Below are 18,108 nucleotides of genomic sequence, written 5' to 3' on the forward strand. Positions count from 1 at the left end.
GCCTCTGCCACGGTTGCACATGATACTGTAGCTGGTGCCGTAACCCCAAGATGCACAAACCGGAGGCGAAAGGCAGAAAATATGTTCTTTTATTTAGGACTATACAGGCAAAATTCCAAAAACACATCAACATTAGTCACAATAGACAACGAACCAATGTCGCAGGTAAGGCGACACTGACAGATAAACCCTCTTGATTAGTGATCATAGGCAGGTGAGTCCCCTGATCACTAATTAAGTGCAGGTGTGCAGAACAGCGCTCAGAAACAGTGGTGAATTTACTGCAAAACCAAAACAGTAAGAACAAAAATAGACTAGACAGGAAAACACTACACAAACACAATAACACAGGCAAAACAACACAAACATCATGACAGCCTCTTTGCTAGGTCAGCATCGCCATTTAAAATACGCCTTTTGATTGTCTTACCTGGATAAGTAAAGTTGAGATAAATACATGTAAACTAGGAAGAGTTATAAAAAGTTTGTATAGTATATTACCCATAAGGCTTAGCGTTGTAGACAGGAACAGGAAGAATGGCCAATAAAGAGTTGATATATTGTTACATGTTGCTGTCCCTGCTTCATCTACACAAGAAACAAACATAAGTTTTGATTATACAGCTGACGTGCGTGTTTGAGCATAATTCGTGGGAATTGGTTGAATTTGTGTACATTGGCGTGATTGCGACATCGCAAATTCCTAGAGGGAGAATGACTTACAAACAATCGGAAAGTGATCAGATGCACTTTGAGATTGTATAATGGCCCTGGGGTAGACCTGCACAATTCTGCAAATGATATGAATAGTACAAGGACCGTTGACAGGGATGTTTTTTCAATAGAAAGGAATAAAAAGACCAAATAATATATCCCTGTAAACATTACACAAAGGTGTGTTTTGATTTTGCAATATTGTTATTTATATTTTAAGCAGTCCAACTCTGGGGGAGGAAGGATATTCGGTAATTATTACAGTAACCTTCTGGGACATACATAATTTAACAGCAGTTAAGTGTCAAAAAGTCCTCATTCAGTTGAGTGTATTCAAATATTTTGGATTCATATATATATATACAAGTATTTTTACTTTTTTTGCTCAAATCTTTCTATCAGCTGCAGTCCTAAATAGAAATAGTTAACATGTCATGTTTTTTGTTTTTTTTAAACCTTTGAATGTCCATTTGAGCTAACTTTTTTTAGTTTTTTAATTTTGAAAACTTTGCCCAAATGTACATAAAATTAGTAGTAAAATTAATATTGATGCATTGTTAATTTGTTTTGCTGTGTCAGATTCCAAACCTAATAGCAGTTCAGTATCATAGGACAAAAAGATCCCCATTGACTACCATTATAACATAATTGTTTAACTGTACATGCATTATGCAATATCTAATCATGTATTTTCTAATTTCAGGGTTTCCTTTTAGAGCAAAACACTACTTAGAAATTGTTTTCCAGTGTATCGTTGACATATGAAAGAATTTTAAATACAAATATTAAAATAATTCCATTTAGAGCAACACAACCAAAGTTACTGTATGGTCAAAAATAAAGAAAAAATGTCTGAGAGGACAAAAAAGTCCTCAATATACGCTAAGTCAGGCTTATTCAACTGGCGGCCCGGGGGCAAATTTGTCCGAGTTCAGTTCAAAACTTGGAAGACAGCAAATTCCTAAAAGCATTGGAGTGCTCCTGTTGTATAGAGCAGGGGTGTCAAAGTTGTTTTCATTGAGGGCCACGTCACAGTTATGGCTACCTGCTTACAATGAGTATATATGAGTATAAACATATAATCGCCTCATGATTGCCTATGCATTTGATTATATTTTTACCTACAAATTAAATTCTTTAAAATCATATGTCAAAGTCAGAAACAAATACTTAAGTTTTTATTTCTACATTTTTAATACAGTGTACAATATAATTGTTACATGATCAGATAATATTGAAGTTTAAAAAGATATGCAATTTCATGCAGTAATAAAAAGATGAAGTACGTTATCGATGCATATTATCTCCAGACTTTTGCGGGCCACACATATTGATGTGGCGGGCCACACATATTGATGTGGCAGGCCAGATTTGTTCACAGTACCACTATAAACACATTGGAAGATTCTTGCTTTTAACCTTGTTAGCAAACATAGGAATTCTGGGGTCCAAACTTGTGTTTGACATAACTGAGGCTCATCTTTGGCAGTTACATATTGTAGCTTGTTCACTCCAGGTGCAGTCAGTAGTCATTTCTTCAACATATTTAGTGTTCCTCAAGGTTCCATTTTAGGTCCTCTCTTTTTCATCATTTGGCCATTTACTGGTGGCTCGTAAGTTCTGTTAAAAAAACTTGTGAGATACTCACATTTTTGCAGGAGATTCTTAAAAACGCTAGGGTGCCATCATAGAGATGATCTCTGACTAACTCTAACTTTGCAGAAGGTCCTTAAAAACAGTAGAGCGATCCTGTAACACTGAAAAAATAAATGGACCAAAATCAAATGTCTACTATAGAGGAAGCTGGTTCTCCAAAATATACAAAAATAAGTATAATACAAAGTCTGGCTCCCCGGTCCTTAACTTTCTGGACATGTAGCCCCCAAAATAATTTAGTTGATTAACGCACTTCTAAGGGAACACGTTCAAATAAGCACAGGGAGAACATGTAAACTTCATTTGTGCCAATCAAATACACCATCATCTAATGAAAATATTTATCTTTCTTTTTTGTCTCCTTTCCAATTTGCAGCGGACAGTGCATCTCATCCCTACTACAAGAGCTTCCCACTCATGGACTTTGCCCACTATCAGGCGCCTCAAGCATTCCACCCGGTGCCAGTACAGCCCAAAGAGAAGTCCTACATCCACCAGCACCTTCCATCGCAAACCAACCTCCACGCGCCTCTTTCCATCTCGATACCCCCCAGCCATCTGGAGCACCCCCACCTCCCGAAGACCACCACACACCCACTGCTCTCGAGCTCGACCTTCAAAACCTGGGAGCCGACAGGTCGCCACGTCCAGAGGCAGATCTCTGCCCCGGGGTCTGCATCAATGCACACCTCCCATTGGAGACATGGCTACTCCACCCGTAGGCAGCAGAGCATTGAGAACATGCCGGATGTTTTTAACCAACCCTACGGAATGGTGTATGCTGGGGGTATGGCAGGCCATGGCGCACATTTCCATGTGCAACACCCACCTCAAGCGCCGTACTATCACCAAACCAGGCAAAAGAGCTACTCCACCCACAGTGCGACCGAAGTGACTGTCTGAGCACCACAGCTGTACTGATGCACAGTTACACACACTTTGGAGTCAACACCGGAAGCCTAAGAGTAATGCTAAACTCGGCAAAAAAGGTGAAAAGGGTGCAGTTAAAACATTTTGGAGGAACACAGAGGTTATGGAAACAACTAAAAAGTTGTTAGTATCCAGTAAATTTTATAGGAGTGTATCTGGGAGAAACACTAAAATACGGTGAACTTTCATTGACGTGCAGACAGTGTGGGGGCCAAGCTAAAAAAATATATGTGTCTGTATTACACCTGTGTTTTTTTTTGCAAATCTGAAACAAAGTACACCTTTCCATAAGTCCATCCTTCTGGAAATAGGCCAGTGTCCTTTATCGCCTATAGTTTAATACAATATAGAGTTTCTAGACTGAGTGGCCTCACTTGTTGTACACAAAAAGTACTGTTTCATTTCAATGTCTACCTCCATGCATTCCCCTATTGTACCATTTCCTATCTCTCCAGAGCCTCCATCCCATCTCCACTATGTACTATTTTGCTTTTGGTGCCATCAGGCCCAGCATACAGGAACAGCGCCCCCGAGGTGACATTAACTCAACAGAGAGGACAATGCCACCATCATGTCAGCTCCCATCAGCCTCCATCTCAACCATGGAGAGGAGGAAAGGGAGCTCGTTAAAAGCCAGAGGCTCGGTCTCTTTAGAAAAGAGGAGAAAGAGAGGGCAGAGAAGAGAAAATGCATGTTTTTTTTTTCCTAAGGGGAAAGGAAAGGCAAGGGAGTCACTGTGAATCTGAGTTTCTCACTACCGAATTGTCTGGGTCATAACTCGCGAGTGTGTGGACCTGTGAGGACACTCCTGTGTTATTTCTCCGCCTCCAGGCACTATTGCCGGAAAATGTGTGGAGGCATTTGCATGCCTCGAGCTTTAAACATTACTCATTTATTCTCTGAAGCCTGGATAGCAAAAGACACCGCACACTGCATGCTGCTGCAGACGAGCAACAGTTTGTTTTATTTGGAAAGTCAACCTCAGGAACTGGGGGTAGGAGAAACAAATTAATATAAAGGATTTGAACAATTTTTCGATTTTTAGACTTATACTTAGACAAACATTATTGATCTACAAGAGAATATTTGGGGTGTACGAGGTTTTCCCCAAAGAACAAATTATAAAAAGAACCACCGACTGAGCAACAAAACACTTTTTTGCAGCTAAACAACCTTCAGTGTTTCTTTTTATTATGTGTACTTGTAACTGGGTCATGTGAACACAACCTGCTTTCATGTTTAAATTTGTAACTCTTGTTCAACACATGTTCAGTTGCAATTGTTTAAATTTGCTGTATTTTTGTTAGACTATTAGTTTCTGTATGCAAGAGCTGTTTATCAATCACAACTTTGTTGTCAGCACGTATTTTGTCCACCTATTAGTTATTAATAACGTTTTTTAGTCTTTTACTTTCAATAGCATTTGCAGGATTTCTGTAATGTTTTGTAAATATGTGTAACACAATGTGAGGCTATGTAGATTTTGTACTCATTTTGTTGAGAAAAGGGCTTTATGAAGGAGATATTTATATGTAGGAAATTATTATAGCCGATGTCAGATTCAAACAGAATTTATTATTGCATAGAATAACATTAAATATGACACATAGAGTGTTCTATAATAAATGTGCGCTATTCTAATGTGCAAGTGAGGCGCTTAAAGTAAGCCTTCAGTACCGTTTGTCACATTGTTCCAGTGGGCTTTCTGTTTTATGGCAAAAGTAGTGGCAGAATTAATACGGTCGAAGAATAAAAAAGACCGGATTGGACATGGTGTCCAAACAATTGATTATGTTTTTATTGTGTGACTCTACAGTAGTGACTGGTAAATGAAGCATGTATTATGGAAATTGGAATAGGAAAAGTCACAATGCACTTCTATAGGTTATCATACTAACTGTACGGCATGTAAGACAATTACCACCGGTAAGTATGATACCTTAGTGCAATATGTTGGAGGCTGGAGCAAAAAAAAAGTGAACTGTACAATATTTACCAAAAACCCAGAAATGTTACAGGACTGTTTTTCTTCACAGAAACGTTTAAAAGAGAAGTATTAAAGATTGGGAAAATTACTAAAGTTGTGTTTGTGTATCCATCAAAGATAGAGAACAGAACTTAAATCATATTAATTTCACAGTAAATTACTGGCTAATAATTGCGTTACTTCACAGTAACATTTGCAGTAATTTACTGTGAAATATATTTACAGCAATTTACTGTAACTGCAGAGCTGAGATTTTAGAGTTAATTAAAATAAAGTTACAACTAAATGCGTCACAATTATAATTTCATTGTTAATTACTAACTCAATTTAACAGCATATACCGCCACCTACTGTATGCAACGTAGTCTACGGAACCCCTTAAAACAGAGGTCTTTCACAGGGGTCCATGACCTCCAGAGGTTTTGCTACAGGGGGGGTCGTGAAATTTTTGGTTGATAGAACCTTTTTTTTTTTTTAAATATAGTTTTTTTTATTTCGCCTGCAGTTTTTTGCAAATGTCTTTAAATAAGCATTAACTTTAATCCAATACATTGTAGTGTAGTTCATAAATAACAGTGGCATGGCCGCTCAATTCACTGTAAAACCATGAATAATTATATTATCGTATTCATTTTAGCATTTAAGATGGCCATCGATTAGTGCTCTGATTGCCAGCTAGCAATTTGGATGCTAGTTGTCAGCTAGCAATTAGCGTGCCAGTTGCCAGCTAGCAATTAGCGTGCTAGTTGTCAGCTAGTAATGCAGCGCTATACTGTATTATTTGAATATCTTAGTACAGTATTGCACAATAACAAGGTATCTTTAGGACCAGTTTAATTTAAAGCACAATCACAATATTAGTAGGGGGTACCTGTCCTTCTCTGGATCAGATCAGGGATGGAAGAATTTCGCCTGTCATTCACAATCATTATGAGAGAAGAACACGCATGTCTTTTTTGGGGGCGGGGGATTTTAAAGATGGTAAAAAAAAAAGCTTGCAAGATACAGCTAATTGTAGCCTTCTAAGCCCTCTAAAACAACTTCAAAACCCTCCATCCACATTTTGTATACACACTGTAAGTAAATATATAACGTAGTAACAGACACGTTCATAACAATATGTAATATGTTAAAAATTTACCATATTTTGGTCATTTTAAACAATGCCGGAACTCCCTTTCTCTGCGCATATATTTCCATTTCCTTAGCAGTGCACTTCCGACTTATTTAATAAAACCACCTTAATATTTGACAACCAAACAATTACACAAGGCGACTCGGTAAAGAGTCTCGATATTATCTTCGACCCAACTCTCATTTGAGTCACACATTAAGAGTGTTACTAAAACATCTCCCTATTATCGCTAAAATGTGTCCCATTTTGTCCACCACCGACGCTGAGATCATTATTCATGCGTTTGTTACGTCTCGATTACTGTAACATATTATTTTCGGGTCTCCCTATGTCTAGCATCAAAAGATTACAGTTGGTACACAGTTGGCTGCTAGACTTTTGAGAAAGTTTGATCATTTTACGCCTCTAGTGGCTCACCTGCACTGGCTTCCTGTGCACTTAAGATGTGACTTTAGGGTTTTACTACTTACGTATAAAATATTACACGGTCTAGCTCCATCCTATCTTGCTGATTGTATTGTACCATATGTCCCGGCAAGAAATCTGCCTTCAAAGAACTCTGGCTTATTAGTGATTCCCAGAGCCCCAAAAAAGTCTGCGGGCTATAGAGCGTTTTCTATTCGGGCTCCAGTACTCTGGAATGCCCTCCCGGTAACAGTTAGAGATGCTACCTCAGCAGAAGCATTTAAGTGCCATCTTAAAACTAATTTATACACCCGAGCCTTTAAATAGACCCCTTTTTAGATCATTTGATCTGCTGTCTCTCTTTTCTGCTCTTCCCCCCTCTCCTGTGTGGAGAGGTTATCAGGTGGCCACAGACTGTTCCAAGTCGGGACAGATGTGGGATCTGAGCTGAGGATGTCGTTGTGGCTTATGCAGCCCTTTGAGACATTTGTGATTAAGGGATGTATAAGTAGACTTTAATTGACTTCAGGCAACAAATGTGTGTTCCTACTTCCGGAAACAAATGTGTATGTTATAATCTTGGCAACCTGGTAATAGACGATGAGGACAACTATTTTTGGACAAATGAGGATTAACAACATTTTTTTTTTTTTACCTGAATATACGAAGGATGAACCATTGTGAAACGTTGGCGCAGACGGCATGACTTGTGCAAATGTGGAACTCAGAGCCAAGCTATGCCAAAATAAATTTGATAACCCAAATCAACTGGAAACATCCCCGACCAACTGGACCAAACAGACAACTGTCTATTCAGTAAGTCACTATAATATTGATCATGACACACGCAGCACATCACCGTACAACTACAGTACCAGGGGCGTGCGGTGAGGTTAATGTCTGGTGAGGCACGACTGCATCATCACAGTCAGATTTACAAACATATGAACCTGCAGTGCAGGTGTACCTAATGTTGTGTCCCTGCGGTCGTTCGCGGCTCCTGCAGCGCGAGCATTGTTGTTTTTGCACTTTTTGGCTTCTTGTTAAGTGACTTTTTTTGGGTGGATTCGGTCTTGCACGTGGAGGGTTTGGGTGTGGGCTTTGGTTGGTGTGGCCGCGGCGCTCCCGTCGGTGGTGCATTCTGCGGCGGAGGTGCTTGGCACCAGGAGGCGGGGTTATGAGACGAGCCTCACACAGTGTGTTTTCGCAGCAGAGTTTTATGAATGCTCAGCACTAAAAATACGTTACACACATACAGTTGTTGACAAAATACACTGTACATTATATACCTCAGCTAACTAAACTATGGAAATGTATAATATAATTCATATAGCAATACGGTCTCACTGCACAGCAGGCCAGCAGTTAGCCGAGTCATTGCGCACAATCCATGTTGAGGCACAAATCAGTGACGTGCCTCAACTGGCTGCTGATCACCGCACCGTCTCTTCTCAGTATTTGAATGGCAAATGTGAAAATAAAAATAAAAATAATCTAAAACTGGTTAAGTTAAATGGAAAATAACTTTAGTATAATCACTGGATACATATAACAATTTAATTAATTTTTTTTTTCTTTTTACTTTTTTTTTTCTTTCCATGATGGCAGGTGAGGCCGTGCCTCCCCTGCCTCTAGTGACTGCACGCCACTGTACAGTACATACACTGTCGACCTTGCTGTGTACAAACAAAATATGAAATGTGAGCTAATACTTTACAGATACTGTAACATGATTGTTCATGTTTTTCAGTCAGTACAGATTGGTGTTCTATCGCATTGTGTTGTGCACTACAAACTCAAAAGCCATTCAGCTGTTGACACAGTTTCTACCTTACCTCTTGTCGTAGTTAGCGATGTGTTACGATCAGGGGCGGATTAAGAAATTTTGGCCCCCTGGGCCTGACATGGTCTTGGCCCCTCAACCCCCCGCGCGTGTGGGCGCACACACACGCACGCACTATGCAAGAAATACTGTATACTGTGAACAGACATGCACACTGTACTGTACAGAAGAGTGCACATACTGCACACACACTATTAGGTATACCACACAGACACTGACAAGCACAGGTTTCACACAGACACAGGGGGAGGGGATAAATGGCCTAAAAATAAACATTTTTGAAAATGATTACGCCCACTTCAGTGATGGTGCATTGGGTCATTTGAGAGATATTATGTATTGGAAGTTGGTAGCTATCATGAAATAAACCCCCCAACCCACCCAAAAAACTAAATCGGACATGATTTTTGCCCCCTTTTCCTCCCTTCTATCATTAAAAATAAAATAATATCTTAGGAAAACACATTGGCATAACGGCAGCTGTGCAGCAAATTGAGGCTCAAAGTCTGTATCTATTTGTGGTTAAGCTTGAGGAGAAGGAGAAAGGTAAAATGATAACATGCATCGGAGAGCACCACAAAGAAAGGTGTAGGCCAGTTCATGGTACAAGGGCTGCATGCAGGTCAAGATAGCCCATTTCCAAGAATGCTATAGTGGCTGGACAGGCACTGGACATGTCCTGAACTCAGTGTCAGACGTGGCTGCCGAATACTTGGATGAAGTGAAGCAGCTGACAGATCTCATGCTGCCCCATCTGAAGACTGTCCTGGCCAGGCAGAGGATGGATGAGGAGACCTTCCCAATGGACCCTGTCAGTGAACAGGCTAGTAACATTGATGGCACCCCTGTGCACAACATTGGGATGGAGAGACAATGTGGCAAGGTGGACTACAAACTGAAGAAGTTGGGCACACTGAACGCAGTCAATAGGTCAATAATTTTACAGAAGAGCCAGGAGCTTCAGAGGTTTCAAGGCAGCAGCACAAGCAAAAAGGGAGGTTGAACTCAACTGGAGTAAATTCATGAAGGCAAAATTCGAGAGTAGGGCAGATGAGAAACAAGAGATGGCTCAAAGAAAGGAGAGTAAGAGACTAGACATGCTGGACACACTGAAATCTTTTGATGGCCCCTTCACGATAGTGGGGAAGTTGAAAAGTTCCTTGTGGATGAAAGTCTGCACAAGAATGCAAAGCTGCAGAGAATGAAGCTTGAGGTTCAGTTTGCCAGAGAAAGCACCAAGCTTCTGCCTAAAGTCAATCCTATCTTCACAATCCAGGTGACACTTCCCAGAAATGGCAAAAGTGCAATTCTCCAAGTCATAATGGATACTTAGAATTTTATGGTGGTGGTAAGTATTCATGAAAACAGGTAGCCTAACATTAGTGAATGGGTGAATTCTGGAAATAACCTAAAAATCTTACACAGTGCACCTTTAAGCAGGGGGTTTCTTTCGTGCTTTCAATTTTGCAAAATCATCCACCACATCATTGAAGTCCAACTCTCTTGTCAGCTCACTCTCAATTGCCATTAGAGATAACGCATTTAATCTTTTCTGAGTCATTCTTGTGCGCAGCTCATTTTTTACTCTTGACAAAAGAGAGAATGAGCGTTCTCCCTCACAGTTACTGACCGGTAGAGTGAGAAAAATCTGTAGCGCAATGTATGTATTAGGAAACGTAGGCTGTAGTCCAAAATGTATTATTGTTTTGAGCAGTCCTGAAGGGGTCCTCTCCTCATCAGTGTTGTTGAGCTGTATAAAAGATTTGAACTGTATAAGCTCCTGTCCAAGACTTTCATTGAGGTCAGATGGGTATGATTCAGTGAGAATCTTGGCCTTGTGAAGGACTGAAGCATTGGACTCTGTATCCAAAGAGAAAAGGACACTGAACAAATTGTTCAGATGTTTGTAGGCCTCCAGACGGTGATTAAGGCTTGAACTCAGTTGATCAATAGAGGCAATAAATGTCTCTATTTGAAACAGTTGCCTTCCCTCAAGCACAACATCTGGGGATGCTGATTCATCAGCAAACTTTTTACGTTTCCTCGTCCGTTCAGCCCTGTAAGATGGGGTGCCACCCAACATGTTTAAGGCTTTCTGCTCAAAATGATCAAATAGATCTCTTTGGGAGAGAACAAAGGTGCGCAGAGATTCCAGCAATCTAACTGCTGTACCAAGGTCCATGTCTGCTTTTTGAAGTTGCAGACTTGTGGCCTGAAATCTGGACAGAACAGTGTCCCAAAAGCCTGCCATGAAGGCCATCTCAAGTGAATCCAGCTTCCGCACTAGACTGTCAGCTTCAGTTCGTGTGTCTCGTTTCTCTGTGTCATCAGTGGAAATAACCTGTAGTGCTGCTTTTATTTTACTGTAGTTCTGCCACAGTGCTTTGGTAGATTCTGCACGGCAACTCCAACGCGTGTTGGATAAAGCTTTAAGTGTGAGATCTATGTTGGAATTGCCAAATACCCTGTCCCATCGGTGTGTGGATGCAGTTGTGAAGTTGTAAATAGACTGAATCAAGTCAAAATACTTAGAGACTTCATTTCCACATCTGTCAATGCTGTTGACTCCCACCAAATTCAAAGAGTGAGCTGCACATGGAATATAGTGTATTAATGGGTTGCTTTTCTTTAAGTGAGCCTGCAACCCATTATACCTCCCTGACATGTTGCTGGCATTATCATAAGCCTGCCCCCTGCAATTTGACAGCTCTAACCCTAGATTTTCCAACACAGACATGACACAGTTAGCCAAACTTTCACCTGTATGGCTAGTAATGGGCTCAAAACCCACAAAGCGTTCAACAACACTGCCCTCTTTGCTAACAAAACGGAATATGAATGTCAATTGGTCCACATGAGATAAATCTGGGGTTGAATCCACAATGATAGAGTAGTATTTGCTTGCTTGCAGTTCATCTGCTATAGCCTGTTTGGTTTTTGCACCCATCAATTCAATGAATTCCTCACAAATGGTGGAGGACAGATATGAGGTATTACCTCGACCCATCTGCCCAAACTTTCTGATGTGATCCTTTAGAAAGGGATCAAATTCAGCCAGGACCTCCAGAATACCAAGGTAGTTCCCATTGAGAGGAGACCCTAACGATTCATTTTTACCCCTAAATGCAAGGCCCCTTTCTGCAAGGAATTTAATGACTGCAACAACTCTTTGTAACACCTGCCTCCAATAGCTGCTCTCTGCCTGAAACTGTTTGAACAGGTCTGCATCAACTGTGGCACCTTTGGCGCGGTTCAAGACTGCTTGCATGCAGGTTATGTGCTCAGCACTTCGCTCATGTTCACCAAATCTTTCTGAGTGTTTCCAATCACAATAGCCTGTCACAAAAGAATGCGTTTTTGGGGAAAACAGTTTGCATGCAAAGCAGTAAACATTACCAGTAGAGGGAGAGTACATCAGCCACTCTCTTTGTACTCGTTGTCCATTGGGCAAGTGTGAAGTAAAATGTTCATTGTTTAGGCATCGGGTTTTGCCTCCTAGCCCACTGTTCCTCACAGAAGCTGGATAATGGCTGTGACGGTTGTGAAATGATTTTGCACCTCTTTGAATAAGAACTTCCTTCATTGACTCAGTGAGGGTCTCAGCCCATTTAGCGGGATCACTAGGTAGAGTTGTCACTGTAGATGGTGTTGAAGAAAGATTCAGCTCATTTTCTATGCTGTCCAGAGGTGCAGTGACCTCACATTCATCCGAGCAACTGGCTACTGCTGAATTGGTTGAATCATAAGCATCAGAAGCATTTGGTTCAGTGTCTACACTTGTAGTGGTCTCAGGATCTTGGGAGCTACATGCTAGCTCAGGTGCATTGCTAACCTTAGCTGAATTTGCAGTAGCATTTATAGAATTGCTTTCAGCAGATGTCTTTGTACTGAAGAAGCTGGAGATATTTGGAACACTCTCAAGTAAAACTGATTCCTTTTTTTTCTTTTCTTGCTGAATTTTTTTTCTAGCTCCTCCACTTAAACGTTTATGATCCATATTTCCCTTCTTTCTTTGCACATTGGCTCTTTGCCTATCACAACAGATAAACCAACTATGTGTGTGTGTGTGTGTGTGTGTGTGTGTGTGTGTGTGTGTGTGTGTGTGTGTGTGTGTGTGAGTTTGTTTGTGTGTTTATGATCGGTGCTGCTTCCTTCAAGTGTGTGAGGTGATTTAGAAAACTAGCAACCCAGCATCAACACTCCAAAGCAGAGAATAACAGCTTACTAGCATAGACAATTGAGAGCAGAGAATCAACTGATTCGTCTGATAGACCAGTGTTTTTCAACCACTGTGCCGCGGCACACTAGTGTGCCGTGAGATATTGTCTGGTGTGCCGTGGGAAATTATGCGACTTCACCTAATTTATCCCAAAAATATTTTTGGCAAATCAATAATTAGAATCTGCCAATAATGTGCCGTTGCTTAGTGTCTGTGCTGTGTAAAACTCGGCAGGGTAACCACGTAATACTCCATGTCAGTAGGTGGCAGCATTGCTTTGTAAAAGTCGGAATGTGTCGGGTGAGACGAGGATGGTTTGTTGTGATCCCGATATGCAGACCACAGTGGGAGGCAGGGTGCAGGTAAAAAGGGTATGTAATGCTTAAACCCAAAATGAACGAAAGGAAAAGGCTATGCAAAACAAAAGTCAAACTGAACTGCCTACAAAGTAAACAGAGACAGAATGCTGGACGACAGCAAAAACTTACGGTGTCCACAAAGTACATCCGTACGTGACATGAAAATCAACAATGGCCACACAAAGAAGGATAGCAACAACGTAAATAGCCTTGCTTGCTAACACAAAGCAGGTGCGCGGAATAGCGCTCAAAGGAAGACATGAAGCCACTACAGGAAAACACCGGCAAAACAGGAAGGGCCACCAAAATAAGCAAGACAAGAACTAAAGCACTACACACAGGAAGACACCAACACACTCAAAATAAGACACGACGACTTGGTGGAGTTAATTTTTTAAAGTTTTCTGCTGGTGGTGTGCCTCCGGATTTTTTTTATGACAAAAATGTGCCTTGCCTCAAAAAAGGTTGAAAAACACTGTGATAGACAGCAGGAGAGCAGAGTGGTCAGTGATGATCGAATCAAGAAAATGTCTAAATGGCAAGGGAACAGACTGATTTGTACTGAGGAGAAAGAGAGAGCCAAGTACAGTTAAATATATTCCAGAGCCAAGTGACTAACTGAAGGCAAAGACAACAGCCAGATACCTTAGCAGAGACCAACAAGAATTCAAAGTATCTAATAGCAAGATGGCGAGACCAACACAATAAATTGTATTAGGATTTAATTTATTAACGTTAATCTTAACAGCCAAAAAGTTGCTGAATAATGTTTGTAGTCGCTAGCCAGGTATGCCCAAAACAAGAGTCGCTAAACCTAGCAGCAAAGTTGCTTAATTGCAACACACTCTAGGATTCAGGGGAATTAAGGATAATAAAGATATTAATTGTACAACTTTTTGTACTTTTTTTCTAGTTTTTTGAGTCGCCAGCCATGTATGGCCAAAAGTCGCTAATTGAATGCCAACGTTGCTTAATCGCCAACACACTGGGACTCACTGAAGGACTGACTGAATAAAAAAGATAATTAAGATAATTGTGTACTTTTCTCTTCTGATATTTTCTCTAAGGACCCCAAGCTATCTGCAAGCAGCAATAATGTCTGACAGACAGGAGAGCAGAGTGGTCAGTGATGAATGGCAAGGGAACAGGCTGATTTGTACTGAGGAGAAAGAGAGAGAGAGAGCCAATTACAGTGAAATATATTCCAAAAGAGCCAAGTGACTAGCTGAAGGCAGGGACAAATGCCTTGGAGTGACCAAGAAGAGTGCAAAGTACCAAATGGCAAAATGTGGGAAGACCAACAGGAAGATCTGCTTTTACCACTTATCTTCACAACCAAAAAGTCGCTAAATGATGTTTTTAGTCGCTAGCCAGGTATGGCCAAAAGACGCGAAATCTAGCGGCAAAGTCGGTCAATCACACAGTGAAACAAATAATTTTAAAAAGATAGTAATCGTACAATGTCTTTTACTTTTGTCTTCTTTCTTAATATTTCTCAAAGGACACCAAAATGTCGCTATCTGCAGGCAGCTTGCTAGCTATGATGGCAGCAACAATGTACCTTAGAGTGACTGACCAACAAGAGCTCAAAGTACCTAATGGCAAAATGTGGAGAGACAGACACAATAAATTGCATTAAGATGAAGAGAACTGTTGCTATTATTAATCTTAACATCAACCAGAAAGTCGCTAAATGTCACCAGCCAGGTATGGCCAAAAGTCGCTTAATTGGCCACACACAGTAACAGAGAAACTAACAAAAAAAAGATCATAAAGATAATAGTTGTACAACTGTGTGTACTTTTGTCTTCTTTCTAAATATTTTCCCAAAGGACACCAAAATGTTGCTATCTGCAGGCGGGAGCGTGCCTATGTTCCCCGGGTCCTATGTTCCCCGGGTCCTATGTTCCCCGGTTGTTCCTGGGTCTTTGTATGCGACCGGGGAACTTAGGACCCTTTTTCTAAAAAAGGGTCCTATGTTCCCTGCATTGTATCTGGCGAAATTGCGAAATTGTGCCCTGACCAAAACCATCCCTAAACCTAACCTGTCACAGGGCGTTGTGGAGCACTTTTTTTTGGCGAAATTGTGCCCTGACCAAAACTATCCCTAAACCTAACCTGTCACAGGGCGTTGTGGAGCACTTTTTTGGCGAAATTGTGCCCTGACCAAAACCATCCCTAAACCTAACCTGTCACAGGGCGTGCGGCAGCAGATAGAGCAACTCAAACGCGAACTTCCTTCCTTCGACAACTTAAACGCGTCTCTGTCATGCGTGTCTGCGTGCGTCTTACTTAGTCGCGCATTGGAAGCAGCGGGGAACATAGAACCCTTTTCTGGAAAAAGTGTTGTACGTTCCCCGCAGCGGGGAACATAGAACCCTTTTTTTTAAAAAGGGTCCTTAGTTCCCCGGTAGAGGGGAACATAGGACCCGGGTAACATAGGGACGGGGAACATAGGGATGACCCGCTGCAGGCAGCTTGCTAGCTATGATGGCAGCAACGATGTCTGCCAGACAGGAGAGAGTGGTCAGTGACGATCGAATCGAGAAAATGACAAAATGGGTCAAAGACCAAAAAGTTATTAACTGACAGCAGTGACAAATGTCAGACTGTAAACTTTCTCGAAAGAAAAGGACAAAATGGGAAGATGCTGATAATAACAGCAAAATGGAAAATATAAGAATTTCCAAGTAATGCTCAACTCAAGTGTGTGTGTGTGTGTGTGTGCGCGCGTTAAACTTCTTGTTGAATGATTTCAAATTATCTCTGAGTCTGAACTGAGGGAAAGGAAACCAAATTTTGAGCAGTCTCTCACGAGTTCAAAATACCAAATGAGGAGATTCTAAAAGAACAGACCGGTTTATGAAAGACTTGATGGGGGAGGGGCACAGCTAAGAATACTTGAGTGAGATTCTGTGATCCAAATTCGAGATAGAGCTTTTTGATAATGATAATTTGTCAGAGTAAGGTTGTGTAATCAAAATTTGAGAATGAGCTTTGTCAATCAATCAAGAATATTTGCATTAAGTTCTGTGATCAAAATTCAGAAACAACCTTTAATAATTGATAAAGAATATGTGAGTGAGGTTGTGTGATCCATCCAATTTGAGAATTAGCTTTGATAATAATGATTGAGAGCCTCTGGCCCTCTGTGGATCATGGCCGCGGGGCCAATTTTGCCTGGCCCCTTGGGGCCTCTGTGGGTCGTGGCCGCGGGGCCAAGTTGGCCTGGCCCCTTGGGGCCTCTGACCCTCTATGGATCGGGGCCAAGTTGGCCTGACCCCTCGGGGCCTCTGGCCCTCTATGGATCATGGCCGCGGGGCCAAGTTGGCCTGACCCCTTAGGACCTCAGGCCCTCTGTGGGTCGCGGCCGCGGGGCCAAGTTGACCTGGCCCCTTGGGGCCTCTTACCCTCTATGGATCGTGGCCGCGGGGCCAAGTTGACCTGGCCCCTTGGGGCCTCTGGCCTTCTGTGGCTCGCGGCCGCGGGGCCAAGTTGGCCTGGCCCTTTGGGGCCTCTGGCCTTCTGTGGGTCGTGGCCGCGGGGCCAAGTTGGCCTGGCCCCTTGGGGCCTCTGACCGTCTATGGATCGTGGCCGCGGGGCCAAGTTGACCTGGCCCCCTGGGGCCTCTGACCCTCTATGGATCGTGGCCGCGGGGCCAAGTTGGCCTGGCCCCTTGGGGCCTCTGACCGTCTATGGATCATGGCCGCGGGGCCATGTTGGCCTGGCCCCTTGGGGCCTCTGGCCCTCTGTGGGTCGCGGCCGCGGGGCCAAGTTGACCTGGCCCCTTGGGGCCTCTTACCCTCTATGGATCATGGCCGCGGGGCCAAGTTGGCCTGGCCCCTTGGGGCTTAAGATTATTATTTTTGCAAAAGTAGTTTTGCTTGGGTCGCGGCCGCGGGGCCAAGTTGGCCTGGCCCCTTGGGGCCTCTGGCCCCCTGGGCCTGGGCCCGGTAGGCCCGGTCATTAATCCATCGTAACTTACGATGCTAGCAAAACAGTTCCTCAGTGTTTGCTCTTACAATAACAATGTTGCTACAGCTTGGTTTTTAAAAGGGTTACAGAACGTAAATGAAGTATTGTTGGCAGTTTTTAGGTGCATGTTTAAAGTGATTTAGAGGTAGAATTGATTGCTCTCATTAGCTGCATTGCTAGCCACCAAGAACGAGCCGATTATTACAAATTAGAATTAAAAAAACATTTTGGCTTGTTGTATCTCATATGGATTGTGAACAATAGGCAAAATTCTCCCAAAAAAGTGCAGTTGCCCTTTAAGAGACAAATCAGTTTGAATTTACAGTAATATGTTGTGATATTACAGAGGCCTTCGATTCTTTTACTGTGAAATAATAGTTAATTGCTGTGAAATATGAGGGTATCATAATTTTGACAGTTATTTTTTGTTACCGTACATTTTCATCCCGGTATTTTACTGTAAAAAATACTGTTCAATGTTATGAAATCTAATAAATTTTTACAGCGCATTTTCATCTCTAGTAGGAAATTGGCTAATAATTAATGGTTCATTTTTGTAGGTGCATCTCAATAAATTACGATCATCCATCCATTTTCTACCGCTTATTCCCTTCAGGGTCGCGGGGGGCGCTGGAGCCTATCTCAGCTGCAATCGGGCGGAAGGCGGGGTACACCCTGGACAAGATCATGTAAAAATGTATTTGATTTTAGCAGTTTAATTTAGACTAAATTACCAATTGACGGGCTTGGCAACTTTGGGAAGTTTTTGATTATTTGTAATTGTTAGCGTGCTTGATCATGCATTAAAAATGCTAAATCCAATCCAATATGGGTTAATATTTGCTAATCCTTCCGAACCAAACATCCACATCTTAGCTTTGTGTT

At 41.9% G+C, this 18,108-nt stretch overlaps 1 protein-coding gene across 1 annotated transcript in view; it reads left to right on the plus strand.

Moving 5' to 3' along the window:
* LOC133655731 (protein shisa-9-like) overlaps positions 1-5,361 on the plus strand; it is an 88,407-nt gene extending 83,046 nt beyond the window's left edge. The window contains exon 5 of the mRNA XM_062056158.1: positions 2,747-5,361. Within this exon, the coding sequence (XP_061912142.1) occupies positions 2,747-3,273 (527 nt within the window). The 3' untranslated portion in view covers positions 3,274-5,361. The remainder of the gene's footprint in view (positions 1-2,746) is intronic.
* The last annotated feature ends 12,747 nt before the right edge of the window (positions 5,362-18,108 follow it).

The sequence above is a fragment of the Entelurus aequoreus genome, linkage group LG08, assembly GCF_033978785.1.
Source record: "Entelurus aequoreus isolate RoL-2023_Sb linkage group LG08, RoL_Eaeq_v1.1, whole genome shotgun sequence".
In the NCBI taxonomy this organism is placed as follows: domain Eukaryota; kingdom Metazoa; phylum Chordata; class Actinopteri; order Syngnathiformes; family Syngnathidae; genus Entelurus; species Entelurus aequoreus.